This window comes from Abramis brama (assembly GCF_963993115.1).
Source record: "Abramis brama genome assembly, chromosome: 4".
In the NCBI taxonomy this organism is placed as follows: Eukaryota; Metazoa; Chordata; class Actinopteri; order Cypriniformes; family Leuciscidae; genus Abramis; species Abramis brama.
In genome coordinates this window covers 42,094,108-42,106,886 of record NC_139966.1, presented here as the reverse complement: position 1 = coordinate 42,106,886, position 12,779 = coordinate 42,094,108, and the positions used below count along the sequence as shown (strand labels likewise).

The following is a 12,779-nucleotide window of genomic DNA, read 5'->3' as shown; positions in this document are numbered from 1 at the left end:
TACAGATTCACACAAAAATGGAGAGAGATCCAGATTAAAAATCTAAACGGATGGATAAATGAAGGGGTCAAGCGGTGGCTTGATTAGCATAGCACAGTAAGCCCCTGCTGGTTGATAATGTAACTAAACCATTATGGTGACTGCCATTCAAAATAACCATGTATTTTTCCAGAAAAAAACAACATTTATACAAGTACAAGTCATCAATTATGTGTGTCTGCGTGAGTAATGAGAAAATAACAAAAGCCAAGGTCACGTTGAGGAAAAGAGATGAGGTGAACTCCATACATGGTTGCACATCCAAACATGGGCACATGTGCTCACTCACATACTTAAAATGGACAAAGATAATAGCAACTCGATGGGTGTCCTTTGATCAGCACAGACTAATAAAAAAGATTCAAAGATAAGAATTACCAGAGAAGATCATACCTCCAGCAATTGCTGTCTTTTTGTTTACAGTGACTGTAACAGATGTGACGGCAATCACAACCCTTCCATCCACTGCAGGGAAAGAAAAATAAATACTGAGCACAATACATTCAATAGGGTGTAAAGTCTTTTGATATGGACAGCAGGGTGCGGACTACCTTGTGTGTTGTCCTCTGTAGGAACGTAGTACAAAAAGCTTCCAGCTGGATTCTCTGCTGCACGCCGATACCAAACAGGGTAATGGTCCAGAGTAAAAATATTCTCCTTATCGGATGGAGTTAAGAATTTTCTGCAAAAAAAAAAAAACATCAAAAAGAGATTCATATTTTATTGTATATAAACCTATGTTGAGTATATACATTAGCATCAGTGATTTATGTATAGCCACATTAACTAATGTTTATTTTATTAATACCACATTCTGTTTTTCATGTTACTGCCTGTTCCTCTCTACCTTCCCAAAGTTGAGAATTTTAGAGAGCATATTGTGTGAGGCCATGGGTGGCCTTAAAGGGATAGTTCACCCAAAAATTTAAATTCTGTCATCATTTACTCACCCTCAAGTTGTTCCAAACCTGTATGAATTTCTTTCTTCTACTGAACATAAAAGAAGATATTTTGAAGAATGTGGGTAACCAAACAGTTGACGGGTGCAGAAGAAAGAAATTCTTCTTCTCCCATTAGCCCTTTAGGAAAACCTATGGCAATGCAGATGTGGTTTATGCGGTTGAGTCGTGATGCGGAGCTCTTAATTAAATGTACTCACTTCCCCACACGTTTCTCTACGCCAACATATCTGGTCATCCTCATGAGGCCGGAGCGTGTGCCCAGGAACGCCGTCTCCACACCCGCATCAATACTGCACATCGGAGGCGTGCAAAAGAATGAGAAAAGTCACGGCCGAGCACGTATTTCACTAATGAAACTTGTCTGTGATGCTGTGTGTGTGGGTGGGAAATAGTACCCGGAGGCGTTGAGCTGAAGTGCAGTCCAGTAGGCTTCCATAGGAGCTGTGATGACTGCGTCAAACAGAGTCTGCTGCAGGAGTCTTTCATCACCTGAAGAACAGACAGAACAGAACAGAACGAAATAGCAGATATCATCAAGCATCATTCAGATCAAATTGTGTTTAATTGCCTACGAAAGTGGTTATGCTGTACAGTTGCAAAGATATGAGATGATTTATAAGTGCAACTAATTATTTAGCTTTGTGCCAAAACCTCGCAAGTGGCCAATATGAAACGCAAGTAGGTGCTTTGTTTTTACTCATTTGTAATTCTACATGAATAAAAATAAATGTAATGATAGAAGTAAAAATCTGAAATATATGTTAAAACTTCGAGTCTAGTGTCTAAAGGCCTCTAGAGGCAGAACTCACACTCCAGGTCTGGTTCTTTCCCTGACAGATATCGAACCACGGCCTGAAACTGTGTCAGTTTGCGGTGATGTGGATCGATGTCTGTCTCGCAGTATGTCCTGAAACATTAAAAAACTTACAATCAGAAAATATCAAATCATTTCAGATTCTAATCTTGTTCTTAGTCTTAATTAACACCCACCATTCATTAGAAATAGTGACATCAGATGCTGTCAGGTCATGTAGGCCTGTAGACAGAAAAACAACACGGCTGAGAGGATTTACAAATGATAGCAGTAAACAGAGACAGGCAAATGATATATTATTTTTGCAGGTAATAATCTGAAAATCTTTACCCTCTTCAACTGAAACATTTCCGATGAAAGCATTCTTCCCGTGACCAGTGGTAAGTACAATTCCAAGACTAAAAACATAGACGCACAATATATAACACATAAGCAGAATTTAAATATACCGTCAGCATGTTTTAGACTCCAAATCATTTAACTCACCTGAATGGAGTTTCGTTGATGGTGGTGTAAAAATATTCATTTTTCAGGAAGACAACTCTCCTCTGAGAAGGGAAGACGTCGGCATGTGAGTATGACAGTCACGGCTAGGTTATTATAGGATCAAAATGAATGAATCAAGCTAAAGTAATCTTATGAGAAGCGAATTAAAGTGACAAAATCAACTCACTCCTTTATCTACTGTTGCTCTGACATCCAGAGGGATTGTCCCACTTTCCCCTCTCACCATTGCCGTTCTCAACTAGAGGATCAGCACACACAAAAACCTTGAAGCAATTGATCTAAAAATGGTGTGATGGATGTTTATTTATATTTGTGTGTGTGTTGTTCCACTCACTGTGTATTCTGTATCTTCCCACTCCACCTCTGACAGATCCACACTGTTATAGTTAGGCTTTGGCCTCAGCTTCTTACCATCTTTATACTAACACAAAGTATAGAAAACGTCAACGTTAATGAGATGCAAAACTAATAACACAATGTAATCAACTCTTATAGACAATAGGTAATAGGTGTAAGATCTGTGGAATATTGTGGAGCTTACCAGAGGTCGAAGGTCAGGATGAGAGAGTATATAACCATTATTAGTATTTAAGAATGCATAGCCGTGAACTCCCAGCTGAAACGGAAAATAAGTCAAAATAATAAATTCAGTAAAATCACATATTTATTCATAAGTCAGCAGTTTAAAAAAATCTCTGTATGCAATTGTCTACATGGATATAGTCTGCCCTGTGAATGAAAAGATCTTAGATGTGATCAGCGTTATTGTGATGACTGATGACATTATGAAGGCACCTTGTATCGAGGAGCCAATCTCATGAGCTCTTTTAAAGGGACATCAGTGCCAACCACACCAAGGAGGATCCCGTGAGACAGCTAACGTTACACACAAAGAGAAAGAGCAAAGTCAAAACTATGAACAATACAATTTTAAAATAAACAGTTGAATTGAACTTATGTTCTAAAATTGTCAATGGTCTAAATCAGGTTTCATTGCATCAGCTTGTTGTAGAAAGTGTTAGCAGCATGAACTCGTTATCTATGGACTTTTAAGGTAATCAGCTAACCTAGCTAGTTACTTTTATTGTGGCCGTTTTATTCAGTTTTAATATCCGAATGTTAATGAGAAGAAGGAAAAGCTTTTAGATATCAATATGCATATGCAATTTCCATCGGTTATGCTCATCTTTGGTAACTCTTTTGAAGGCTTCTCAAGTAAAACTGTTCTATATTTAACAAAGCACGTAGCTTAGACCTGGACCGGAAGTGATGCAACCTTCATGATTTATAGGTTTTCGATTGAATTCAAAAGCGATGTTTGCAAATTCAGAACAATTCACTTAGAATCGTAATGAAATTGTATTAGATGCGAATAAAATGTGTTTAAAGGATTCCCTGCTGTCAAGGACATATCAGTTGATTCTGTTTGGTTAGTCTATAAAAGCGCATTCCCGCGCTCTTTTTTTTTCGTCATCAGTCTTGAGAAAGCCGTTTGAGGAAGCGTCGACTGAGAGTGTTATTTACAAATGGTCATCATCCTTTTTAGGTACAAAGTCGGGTCATATATTCAAATTGTAGCGAAATCATTTGTATAAACATGGATTATGAGAGCTTGTGTTAGATTTATAGGGATGTGACGAACTTCCAGTAGCCTATAACGTTAGTAAAGTCCCAATATGACGAACTCCCACTGTAGTTTAACTGAAAAAAAAGCTACATTAATTGTTATGTAACATAATAAATTAGTGGTGAGCATTCTGAGTACATTTTTTAATGATTCAGTCAACCAATTCATTCATTATTAGCCTATCATTATTTATTGAAACATGATTTATTCTTTATCTTTATTTAGAGATGGACTTTTATCATGACAACAACAACAGTAATAACCTAAATAATGTAATTTTAATTATGTATCATTTATTATTTATTTATTTTGAATTCATTATTAATTACGTATGAGCCATTTTTAGACATTCATTATTCTTCCGCCCCTTTCTATCCTTGTTGAGTGAGACTTAATTACATGATGAACTTAAGGAAAAATATGTTTCTGTTTTTGTCCAGACTTTTTTTGTGGAGCTGCTCTTTCCCTTATATATTCAACTCACTGTTTCTTCTTTCTTGCTGAACACAGGCATGGCCACAGAGGTCATCAACAGCAAACTCTCAGCTTGTGTGTTAAAAAGCTGAAAGACGAGAAAGAGAGAGAAAGAGAAAGAGAAAGAGAAAGAGAGAGACAACACAGACTGAGCTAATGGTAAATCCCAGCCAGGCCTGTGTGTGAAGTGGATGAAACCCTGAATGAGACCATAGGATACTTCCATTAAGAGCAGGTGCTTCACTGGTAGGTGGAATCAGTTCTTTATTGTTCTACCTTGCAAAGGCAAAATACAGTAGCGCTTTACAATACAGGAGCACTAATATGCATTTATTCATGCTTAACAAATGCACGGATAATGTTGAGTTAATGTGTGACTCTCATGAAGAACTAAACCATTCATTAATGATTACCGCAATCATTAATGGTCACCCAAAATAAATTGTTTGCCAAAATACAGTAACTACACCAACACTGAAACTGAGAAAAATGGCTTCAGAGTTTTTGAATGAATAGATATAATTTTTCCCACTCTGTTTGCTCCCTAAATTTGAGCACAGCTTACCAAACAAATTTGTCACAGGACAGACCCGATTTCAGTCATAACTCAGTTTTGACCAAACGTGTAGTTACTGTCTATATTGGCATGTATAGTCATCGGCATTGCAGAATTATAAAGAAACTCTTGTAGGTTTCCACAGAATTCAAATATTCAAAGAATTAAAATCTTCCACATTCAAATTTCCCCTCTTGGCTCCATGTAGCACACGTATCATATTTAAATCCCCATAATCAATGCAGAAAATGTGTCTGTAGCTCCTTTTTGCCTCTGTAGCTATCATATTAAATATAAGACTTGTTGATCACCCATTAATACACAAATTAACAAAACAGCACAAACACGTTTAGAACTGCAATCCTGTTGATTTAGACTCTACCAGACATTTGATGAGGACCTTGATTAAATTAAAAACTTCACAGAGGTCAGAATTTCTAAATACAACTAAAATATATCTAAAAGAGAAGCTATGAACTCTAAACTGCAAGAACACATGAACTATTGCATTTGGATGTATACAGGATATATTTCGATCTACTGCGGAGAACGAAATAATTTACCTCAGCTGTATTGGGTAGCTGGAATGGGATGACAGGAAATAATGACAGACATAATGAAGTAACAGACATAACAAGATCACATTCGGAATCAGATAATGAAATCACAACATGAGAGGTTAAAAATTAATGTAGACAGAAATGATCAATATGAAGGTTTGGGACAATATGCAATATGGGACAATCACCTTTTGTGTACAGTACCGACTTCTGCAAAAAGAAAGAGAGAGTGAACGAGAAAAGGTAAGCAGCTCACCACACTGTCCATGTAAGCCTCTGTCCAGATGATGTCATGATCATGGTCGATGACCATTGGCCTGCTCAGCACATGAAGATATTCCATTACATTCTCCTGTACATCCGCCAGAGTAGAGATATGGGTGTAGTAACCTAATTACAAGCACACAAAAACAACGGTAATGTAAAAAATTTGATTTATTTATCTGTCACCAGCAGAGGGCACAGCTGTCACAATATTTAATTAAATTATAATATAGAACGGGTTGTGGAAAGCATGGAAATATCAAGAATTTTTTTAATTGTTATTTCCAAGCTTGGGAAAGACATGGAGAAAAATAAATACAAAATAAATAAATGAAAAAAATTTTTTTTTGAAAAAGTTTCTATTGCCAATGTAATTTTGCTTGGGTCTAATATATTTCATTGGCTTGAAACTGCTCTTTGTTATTTGTGTTGTTATTGTTAACAAAATAAAACAATTAAAAATCATTACTAGTAAGTGAAGTAAAGCTGAAATAAAGTAAAATCTAAATATTGATGAAATAAATAAATAGAGGAAAAACTTGAACTTAAAAATACTTAAATGAAAATTAGAAATGTTGTCTTGCCAATTAACTTAAGTTCAAGTTGAAGTACTAAATTACTAAAACTAAAATAAAATTAATTAAAGATAGAAATAACACTAAAAATTATATATATATATAAAAAAAAATGTAAACTGAAATAAAAAAATACTAAATACTATAATGATGTATAAATAAAACTAAAATATAAATATACAGTAATGCGAATTTAAAAATTCTGTAACATATGACTGGAAAAGAAATGGGAATTGAAACCATGTGCTCACAAAAACATTTGCATTATAAAAACTGTACAAAAGTGTGCACATCATCACTCATTTTCTGTACAAATAATAGAACTCACTAGCTCAGGTAGTTTCCCACAATGCTCTGCTTTAATTGCAGTAGGATCTCACCTTTATTGTTGCAGGCAATCCATTTGACATTGTCGGCAAATGTTAGCTCTCGTCCAATTAGATATGAGAACACGCGCACCTGTTTGATAGTGTATTATTTTATCAGATTATGCACACAGGTAAAGCATGTATCCATAGTGACTCTTTGTTTGTTTGTGCACATTTGGTACCTTGCGGTCTGGCCAGTTGAACTCCTCAAACACCTTCTGGAAATCCTCCATGGCTCCATCAGTAATCAACATTATTGCCTGGTTACATAAACTACCCCTGCCTTCTGCTGCTGCCTACGCACACCCAGAGCCTTTTGATAGATCAGTATTTCTATATGGATAAATATACATCCCTCAAACATTGACACACACTCACCTCGTTCAGAATCTTAAAGGACTCTTTCATGGCTTTCTTCACCTTTCCTTCACCTTTTACCTGCAATCCCTCCACCAAAAGTTTGAAGTGCTAGAAAGAATTAGAATGCATGAATGCAGCAAATATTAAAATCTCAACTGCATGGCAACTGAATTCACTGCTCTGTGCAAGCAGAGAAAACGTTACCTCACGGTTATCCAGGTCGGCCTGTACCAGCGTGCCTTTAAAACAGGGCTCTACATACCGGACATAATCACTGTACTGGAAAGAGAGAAAATATGAACTCTTATTGAGGATAATAACTTAGATTTACATGGAAGAAATTGCATTGCTTGCCATTTGTTTTGTGTAAAGCCTGGTTTAGTTTGGAAATTTCTGTTCTTACCGCAATTACGTTGACAAAGTCGTTTTCGCCGAGTGTGTCTAGAATGGTGTTGATGGTGTGTTTTGCAATAGTGAGCCTCAAACCCTTCATGCTGCCGCTGATGTCCACAACGATGATGATGTCTTTGGGGGACGTGGCTGCCTGGATGTACCTGAGAGAGAGAGAACAAAACAGAAGTGTTCTCTTAAATGAAGGTGTCGTACAGTTTGAGAGATGTGTTTTTTTGAAATGCTTACAAGCTCAGATCAGTGTTGTTAACTAAAACTATTACAAATCGTTAATTGAAACAAAAATGAAAATAAAATAAAAATATTTGATGAAAAACATAAACTAAAACGAGATTAGAAATATTGCCCTGGCAATAAATGAAATAAGTTTTAAATTGAAGTACTAAATTGACTTATACTGAAACAAAATAAAGTTAAATAGAAATAGAAAAAAACTAAAACTAATTAAAGATGACAAAAAACAACAAAATGGCTAATATGAAAATGAAAATATATACTAAAATAATACTAAAATAACTCTGTGTGCCCACTGTTTGGCTATTGACAAACAGTCAAGACCTTTCACAGTAATAATTCCTCAACCGGATAACAGTGTGAAATCTCATCTGGGTAATGTTCTGAGAGAAGGAAATAATGAGATCACTTTGAGAAAGTGAGAGAGAGACTGAAACTGAAGACTGAACATTACATCAATAGTCCGTTATTCACATTTTTAATTGGCTTACTTGTAGATTTTTAACTTACTCGTGTCGCAGAACTACTCAGATTATATATACACAGCAAGTGATCATTGAAGCTGTTAGATATAGGAACGTAACACAATACAACGGGTCAGTACTTTGCGTTCATTACTGCTGAAGAGATTGTGTGCATTAGCTGTAATAGTGTTAGTCCTGGCAGAAGGTATTTAAGGAAACTGGGCAGATGAAGCAGTCAGTCACGGAAAGGAGCCTAGATTAAAATCTTTCACTGAGATCCAACCTGCTGCTCCTTGACCCTGGACTGCAATTAAATCACTAATCTTTTGATGTTGCCTTGAGTCCTTGACAGTTTTTGAATTTCTGCCATGAGCGTCACGTTTTTAAGGTGTGTCAGGTTAAAAATAATTCAACTTTTAAAGACACAAGACCCCTTCATTTTGTTTCATTCTTTTGCATTACATTCAGCTGCCACTCACACATCCCACCGACTAGTTGATGTTGAAGTGTGTACACTACCGTTCAAAAGTTTGGGGTCTGTAGGGTTTTTTTTTTAATGGCTTACAAAAGTCACATGAGCCTTCATAAATCATTCTAATATGCTGATTTGGTGCTTAAGAAATATATGTTATTATCAATGTTGAACAGTTGTACTGCTTAATAGTTTTGTGAAAAACCTTGATACATTTCATTGATTTACTGTATTGAAAGCACTGTTCCAAAGAACAGCATTTATTTAAAATAGAATATCTTTAGTGTCACTTTTTTCACATCAATTTAATGCATCCTTGCTGATTAAGTGTTCATTTCTTACAAAAGAAAAAATACTGACTGGACAATGGACACTATTGTAGTTTTATACAGTACGTCATCCACACACACATTCAAACTCACCAGTTGCGATTCCTGCCATCAAAAGTGACAACTCCATTTTCATCAGGTGTCCACTTGATACCTTAAAAAGCATTGAATATGTTTACTGTCTCCTCTCCATGAGAGAGATGGAGAAGGATTTCTGTGTTCATATGCATGTAAGATCTGGGAAGCCTGAGTTTATCAGTTTGGTTACTGTGTCAATACTGTGATGACATGATGATGAATGAGAGAGGCAGAGAGAAGAGGCCTGAGTCATTGTCACAAATAATTACACCAGTAATTCTGTGTCAATCAGACTCTCATCTCTCTGTCCTGTGTCTGAATGAGCAAAACTGCATGTTCAGTAACCTGCAATGGTGCATTTGAAGGGCTAAGGCTGTTGATGATTACCAGGGTAAAGTCTGAAAAATCCAGTTGAACTGCCGAAGTATTGCCAGGTTAGAGTCGGGTCCTTCTCAAAGTTACTGATAAATACGTCATTCAGTGCTTCTGACATAAACACTCCGTTCAGAATATCAGGATCTGAGAGACAGAGAGAGATCTGCTTTATCTTCAATTTCTAATCAGGGATGAAAATGCGCTGTGTCTTACCTTTGTTAAAGACATTGGTGGGCACTTGTATGACACTTTGCTGAGTATTGACAGACAGTTTGTTGAAGTGTTCATTCTCCTCCAGAGGAAATTCACCCCCCAGATCCACATTGTTCCCATCCTCGTCTACTTCGTTAATCATCATGGAGTTGAAGTAGTCAAACTGCAGAACAACAAGTGTAAATATATGAATATAGACTGAGGGATGAACAGGAGAATAAGGGGAAGGATGGACGATGGATAGCTCACCTCTAATGTGGCATTATATTCATGATATAAATCAGCATCCTCAGCTGTCTCTGCCATTCTCTGTATAAAACACATTAAAATAAATTCAGGAGATTGCCTTCTTTTTGATCATCCAAAAAACAACAAATAATTAAATAATTAAAATTAGTTTTTATAACTGTTTAGAATTACACATTACTACAATATACTGATTTCTCTGACCTTGACCGACTTCATCTTCCTGCCCAGCATGTTCTCCATTTCTTCAGCAAATTCCTTCACCATATTTAAACCATCCACTTCCACCATCTTGATAATGGGCTCCACATCTTTATATTTCTATGCACAGATGCAAACAAACACACACATACACGTTTTATGGGGACTTGCATAGACATAATGATTTTTATACTGTACAAACTGAATGTTCTATCACGTAACCCCAACCATAAACACAACCCTCGTAGAAAAATTTCTGCATTTTTACATTTTCAAAAAACATAATTTAATATGATTTATAAGCTGTTTTCCTAATTGGGACAGTGTGGGATAGTTCCCACAACTATCTTTATGGGGACATTTTGTTTGAAGCATAGCAAAGGTCAAACTCTACATCAGCACTCTATCAAAGGCCACTGAGTGCAGAATCTCAATGAATCCTGCTCTCCACCAATTGGCCATTGGAACACGAGGTCAGACAGGGATAATCCACCTCCACAAAACACTGTAAGAGTACCAGGCTTTATTCTGAGCTTAGATTAGACACAGAAAAACAAAAAAGAGAGAGAAGGAATAGAGGGAGGAGGAGATGCTGCAGTCTGGGAAGGTTAATCTTCTTCCTGCCTCACTGTTCAGGCACATCCTGCTGTTGTGCTGCACTAATAAAGGCCTTAAGGTGAAAGAACGCCTACATATTCAGGTCAGATATAAACTGGTCGTTATATGTCTTCCTGGTATGCAGATGGGCTGCTCGTAGGCTGGCACCGGGTCTGTGGTTAACAGTACAAAGTAGTGTTAATTAGAGTGTAGTGTGAATTCAAACAGATGCCAGATAACTGGACACAGCTGCATATGACATTTTCCAGCAGTTAGACGCATTGCTAATGTAGTGATTTACGGATAAAACCTGCTTCCTCTGTAGATTATCAGACAATATCAGAAATGTCCCTGATTGCTTTGATATTTGGATTGAAATGAGGGGGTAAAGACAAATTTCAGGAATAATCCGTTATCAGGAGTAAAAAATATAATTGCAGTGCTAAACAGCAGAAGAGGCAAAATTACTCATTCTTTTACTGTCACAATAGACAAACCTTCTGTAAGAGTTGGGCACCTGAGTATCTGTTTGACAAGGCCAAAATCTGTTTTCCAAAGGCATTGGCCCACTGTTGAACCCTGTTCAAAACACAAATGAAAAGCATTAGACATTAAATCTTCCTTTTGTTACATTTTATTTAAGCAATATCACAGCCCGGTATTCAACGGCATGTGAGCATGATATTCATTTTAAAATAAATATCAAGTAACTGACATTTCAGACAATAAAATGTCTAGGGGAGGGACATTCTCATTCTAGAGAGCATTTGATTGGATGAAAATCTGTAGTATAGGATGAGTCATCAATATTTTTAGTCTAGCAGTTTGGAGTCAGGAAGATTTTTTTGTTGTTGTTGAAAGAAATTAATACTTTTATTCAGCAAGGACATATTAAATTGATCAAAAGTGATGTTAAGAACATTTATAATGTTACAAAAGCATGCAGGTTTTTTTTTTTTTTATTCATCAAAGAATCTTTAATTTATCACTGTTTCAACAAACATATTAAGCAGCACAACTGATAATAAAGTATTTCTTAAGCAGAAAATCAGCATGTTATGATTTCTGAAGGATCATGTGACACTGAAGACTGGAGAAATGGCTGCTAAAAATTGAGCTTTGCCATCACGGGAATAAATTACTTGAAAAAAACATATTAAAAGAGAAAACAGTTATTTTAAATTGTACACTGTAAAAGGTTATTGTTGGTTTAACGTAAAAAAGTAAGTTACCTGGTTGCCTTAAAATTTTGAGTTAGTTGAAATAAAAAAATTGAGTTAATACAATGAAGGAGATTGGTTTAATTAACATACACTCAAAATATTATGTTATCTGAACCACATTAATTATCTAAGTTGATTTGACAAAAGATAAAAAGTTGTGATAACAAATCATGAAAATAATTTTTTACAGTGTAGTAATATTTCACAATATTACAGTTTTTACTATATTTTTGATCAAATAAATGTACCCTTGGTAAGCAAACTTCTTTCAAAAACATTAAAAAATCCAACCACAAACTTGAACGGTAGTGTATGTTATCTAACACATATGGACTAAAACCTAGAAAACTCATATTTTGATTAATGGCAAGGAGATCCTTGAAATCAGACAACAGAAGCAGATAGCAATTTATTTCTCAAACATGGAGGATTTTAACTGACGGTGAGGGAAAACGTTGTTAATGAAAATGTTCTGCTTTTGCTCTGCCAGTGTGACCGAAAGATTTTAAGCTTATTAAGGTTTGCTTGTTTTCCATAATTTGACTTTCAGGAACTAAATTAGCCCTCAGAGAGATCAAAAAGTCTGTTCAAACAGGCTGTGTGTGTGGATTTTGAGAGAATGTTGCCAATTGGAGGTTAAGCTTTGGCTTACAGTGCTTTTACAGTTGCTGTATTCAAGCAGTGACAGGAGGTGTTCAGGTCATGACCTGCATGCATTAAGATGAGATCTGGGGACATACTGCAGTATAGGAGTGCTATAGTGGTTAATCTGTACTATGAGTTTCTTAAATGTGTGAGGGCAAAGTCCATATTCATGTTAAATTTAGCAA

General features: G+C 36.0%; 1 protein-coding gene across 1 annotated transcript in view; it reads right to left on the bottom strand.

Annotated features, from left to right (window-relative positions):
• cacna2d4a (calcium channel, voltage-dependent, alpha 2/delta subunit 4a) overlaps positions 1–12,779 on the bottom strand; it is a 38,258-nt gene that overhangs the window by 24,925 nt on the left and 554 nt on the right. Inside the window, exons 2-27 of the mRNA XM_084113043.1 lie at positions 11,224–11,305; positions 10,133–10,249; positions 9,932–9,991; positions 9,683–9,845; positions 9,482–9,613; positions 9,110–9,170; positions 7,510–7,660; positions 7,311–7,385; positions 7,125–7,214; positions 6,929–7,042; positions 6,759–6,837; positions 5,796–5,929; positions 5,543–5,560; positions 4,434–4,511; positions 3,118–3,198; positions 2,864–2,938; positions 2,657–2,743; positions 2,489–2,560; positions 2,302–2,363; positions 2,146–2,213; positions 1,992–2,037; positions 1,811–1,908; positions 1,397–1,490; positions 1,199–1,291; positions 591–721; positions 433–504 (exon numbers count right to left, since the gene is read on the bottom strand). Coding sequence (XP_083969169.1) covers positions 433–504; positions 591–721; positions 1,199–1,291; positions 1,397–1,490; positions 1,811–1,908; positions 1,992–2,037; positions 2,146–2,213; positions 2,302–2,363; positions 2,489–2,560; positions 2,657–2,743; positions 2,864–2,938; positions 3,118–3,198; positions 4,434–4,511; positions 5,543–5,560; positions 5,796–5,929; positions 6,759–6,837; positions 6,929–7,042; positions 7,125–7,214; positions 7,311–7,385; positions 7,510–7,660; positions 9,110–9,170; positions 9,482–9,613; positions 9,683–9,845; positions 9,932–9,991; positions 10,133–10,249; positions 11,224–11,305 — 2,333 coding nt within the window. The remainder of the gene's footprint in view (positions 1–432; positions 505–590; positions 722–1,198; positions 1,292–1,396; positions 1,491–1,810; positions 1,909–1,991; positions 2,038–2,145; positions 2,214–2,301; positions 2,364–2,488; positions 2,561–2,656; positions 2,744–2,863; positions 2,939–3,117; positions 3,199–4,433; positions 4,512–5,542; positions 5,561–5,795; positions 5,930–6,758; positions 6,838–6,928; positions 7,043–7,124; positions 7,215–7,310; positions 7,386–7,509; positions 7,661–9,109; positions 9,171–9,481; positions 9,614–9,682; positions 9,846–9,931; positions 9,992–10,132; positions 10,250–11,223; positions 11,306–12,779) is intronic.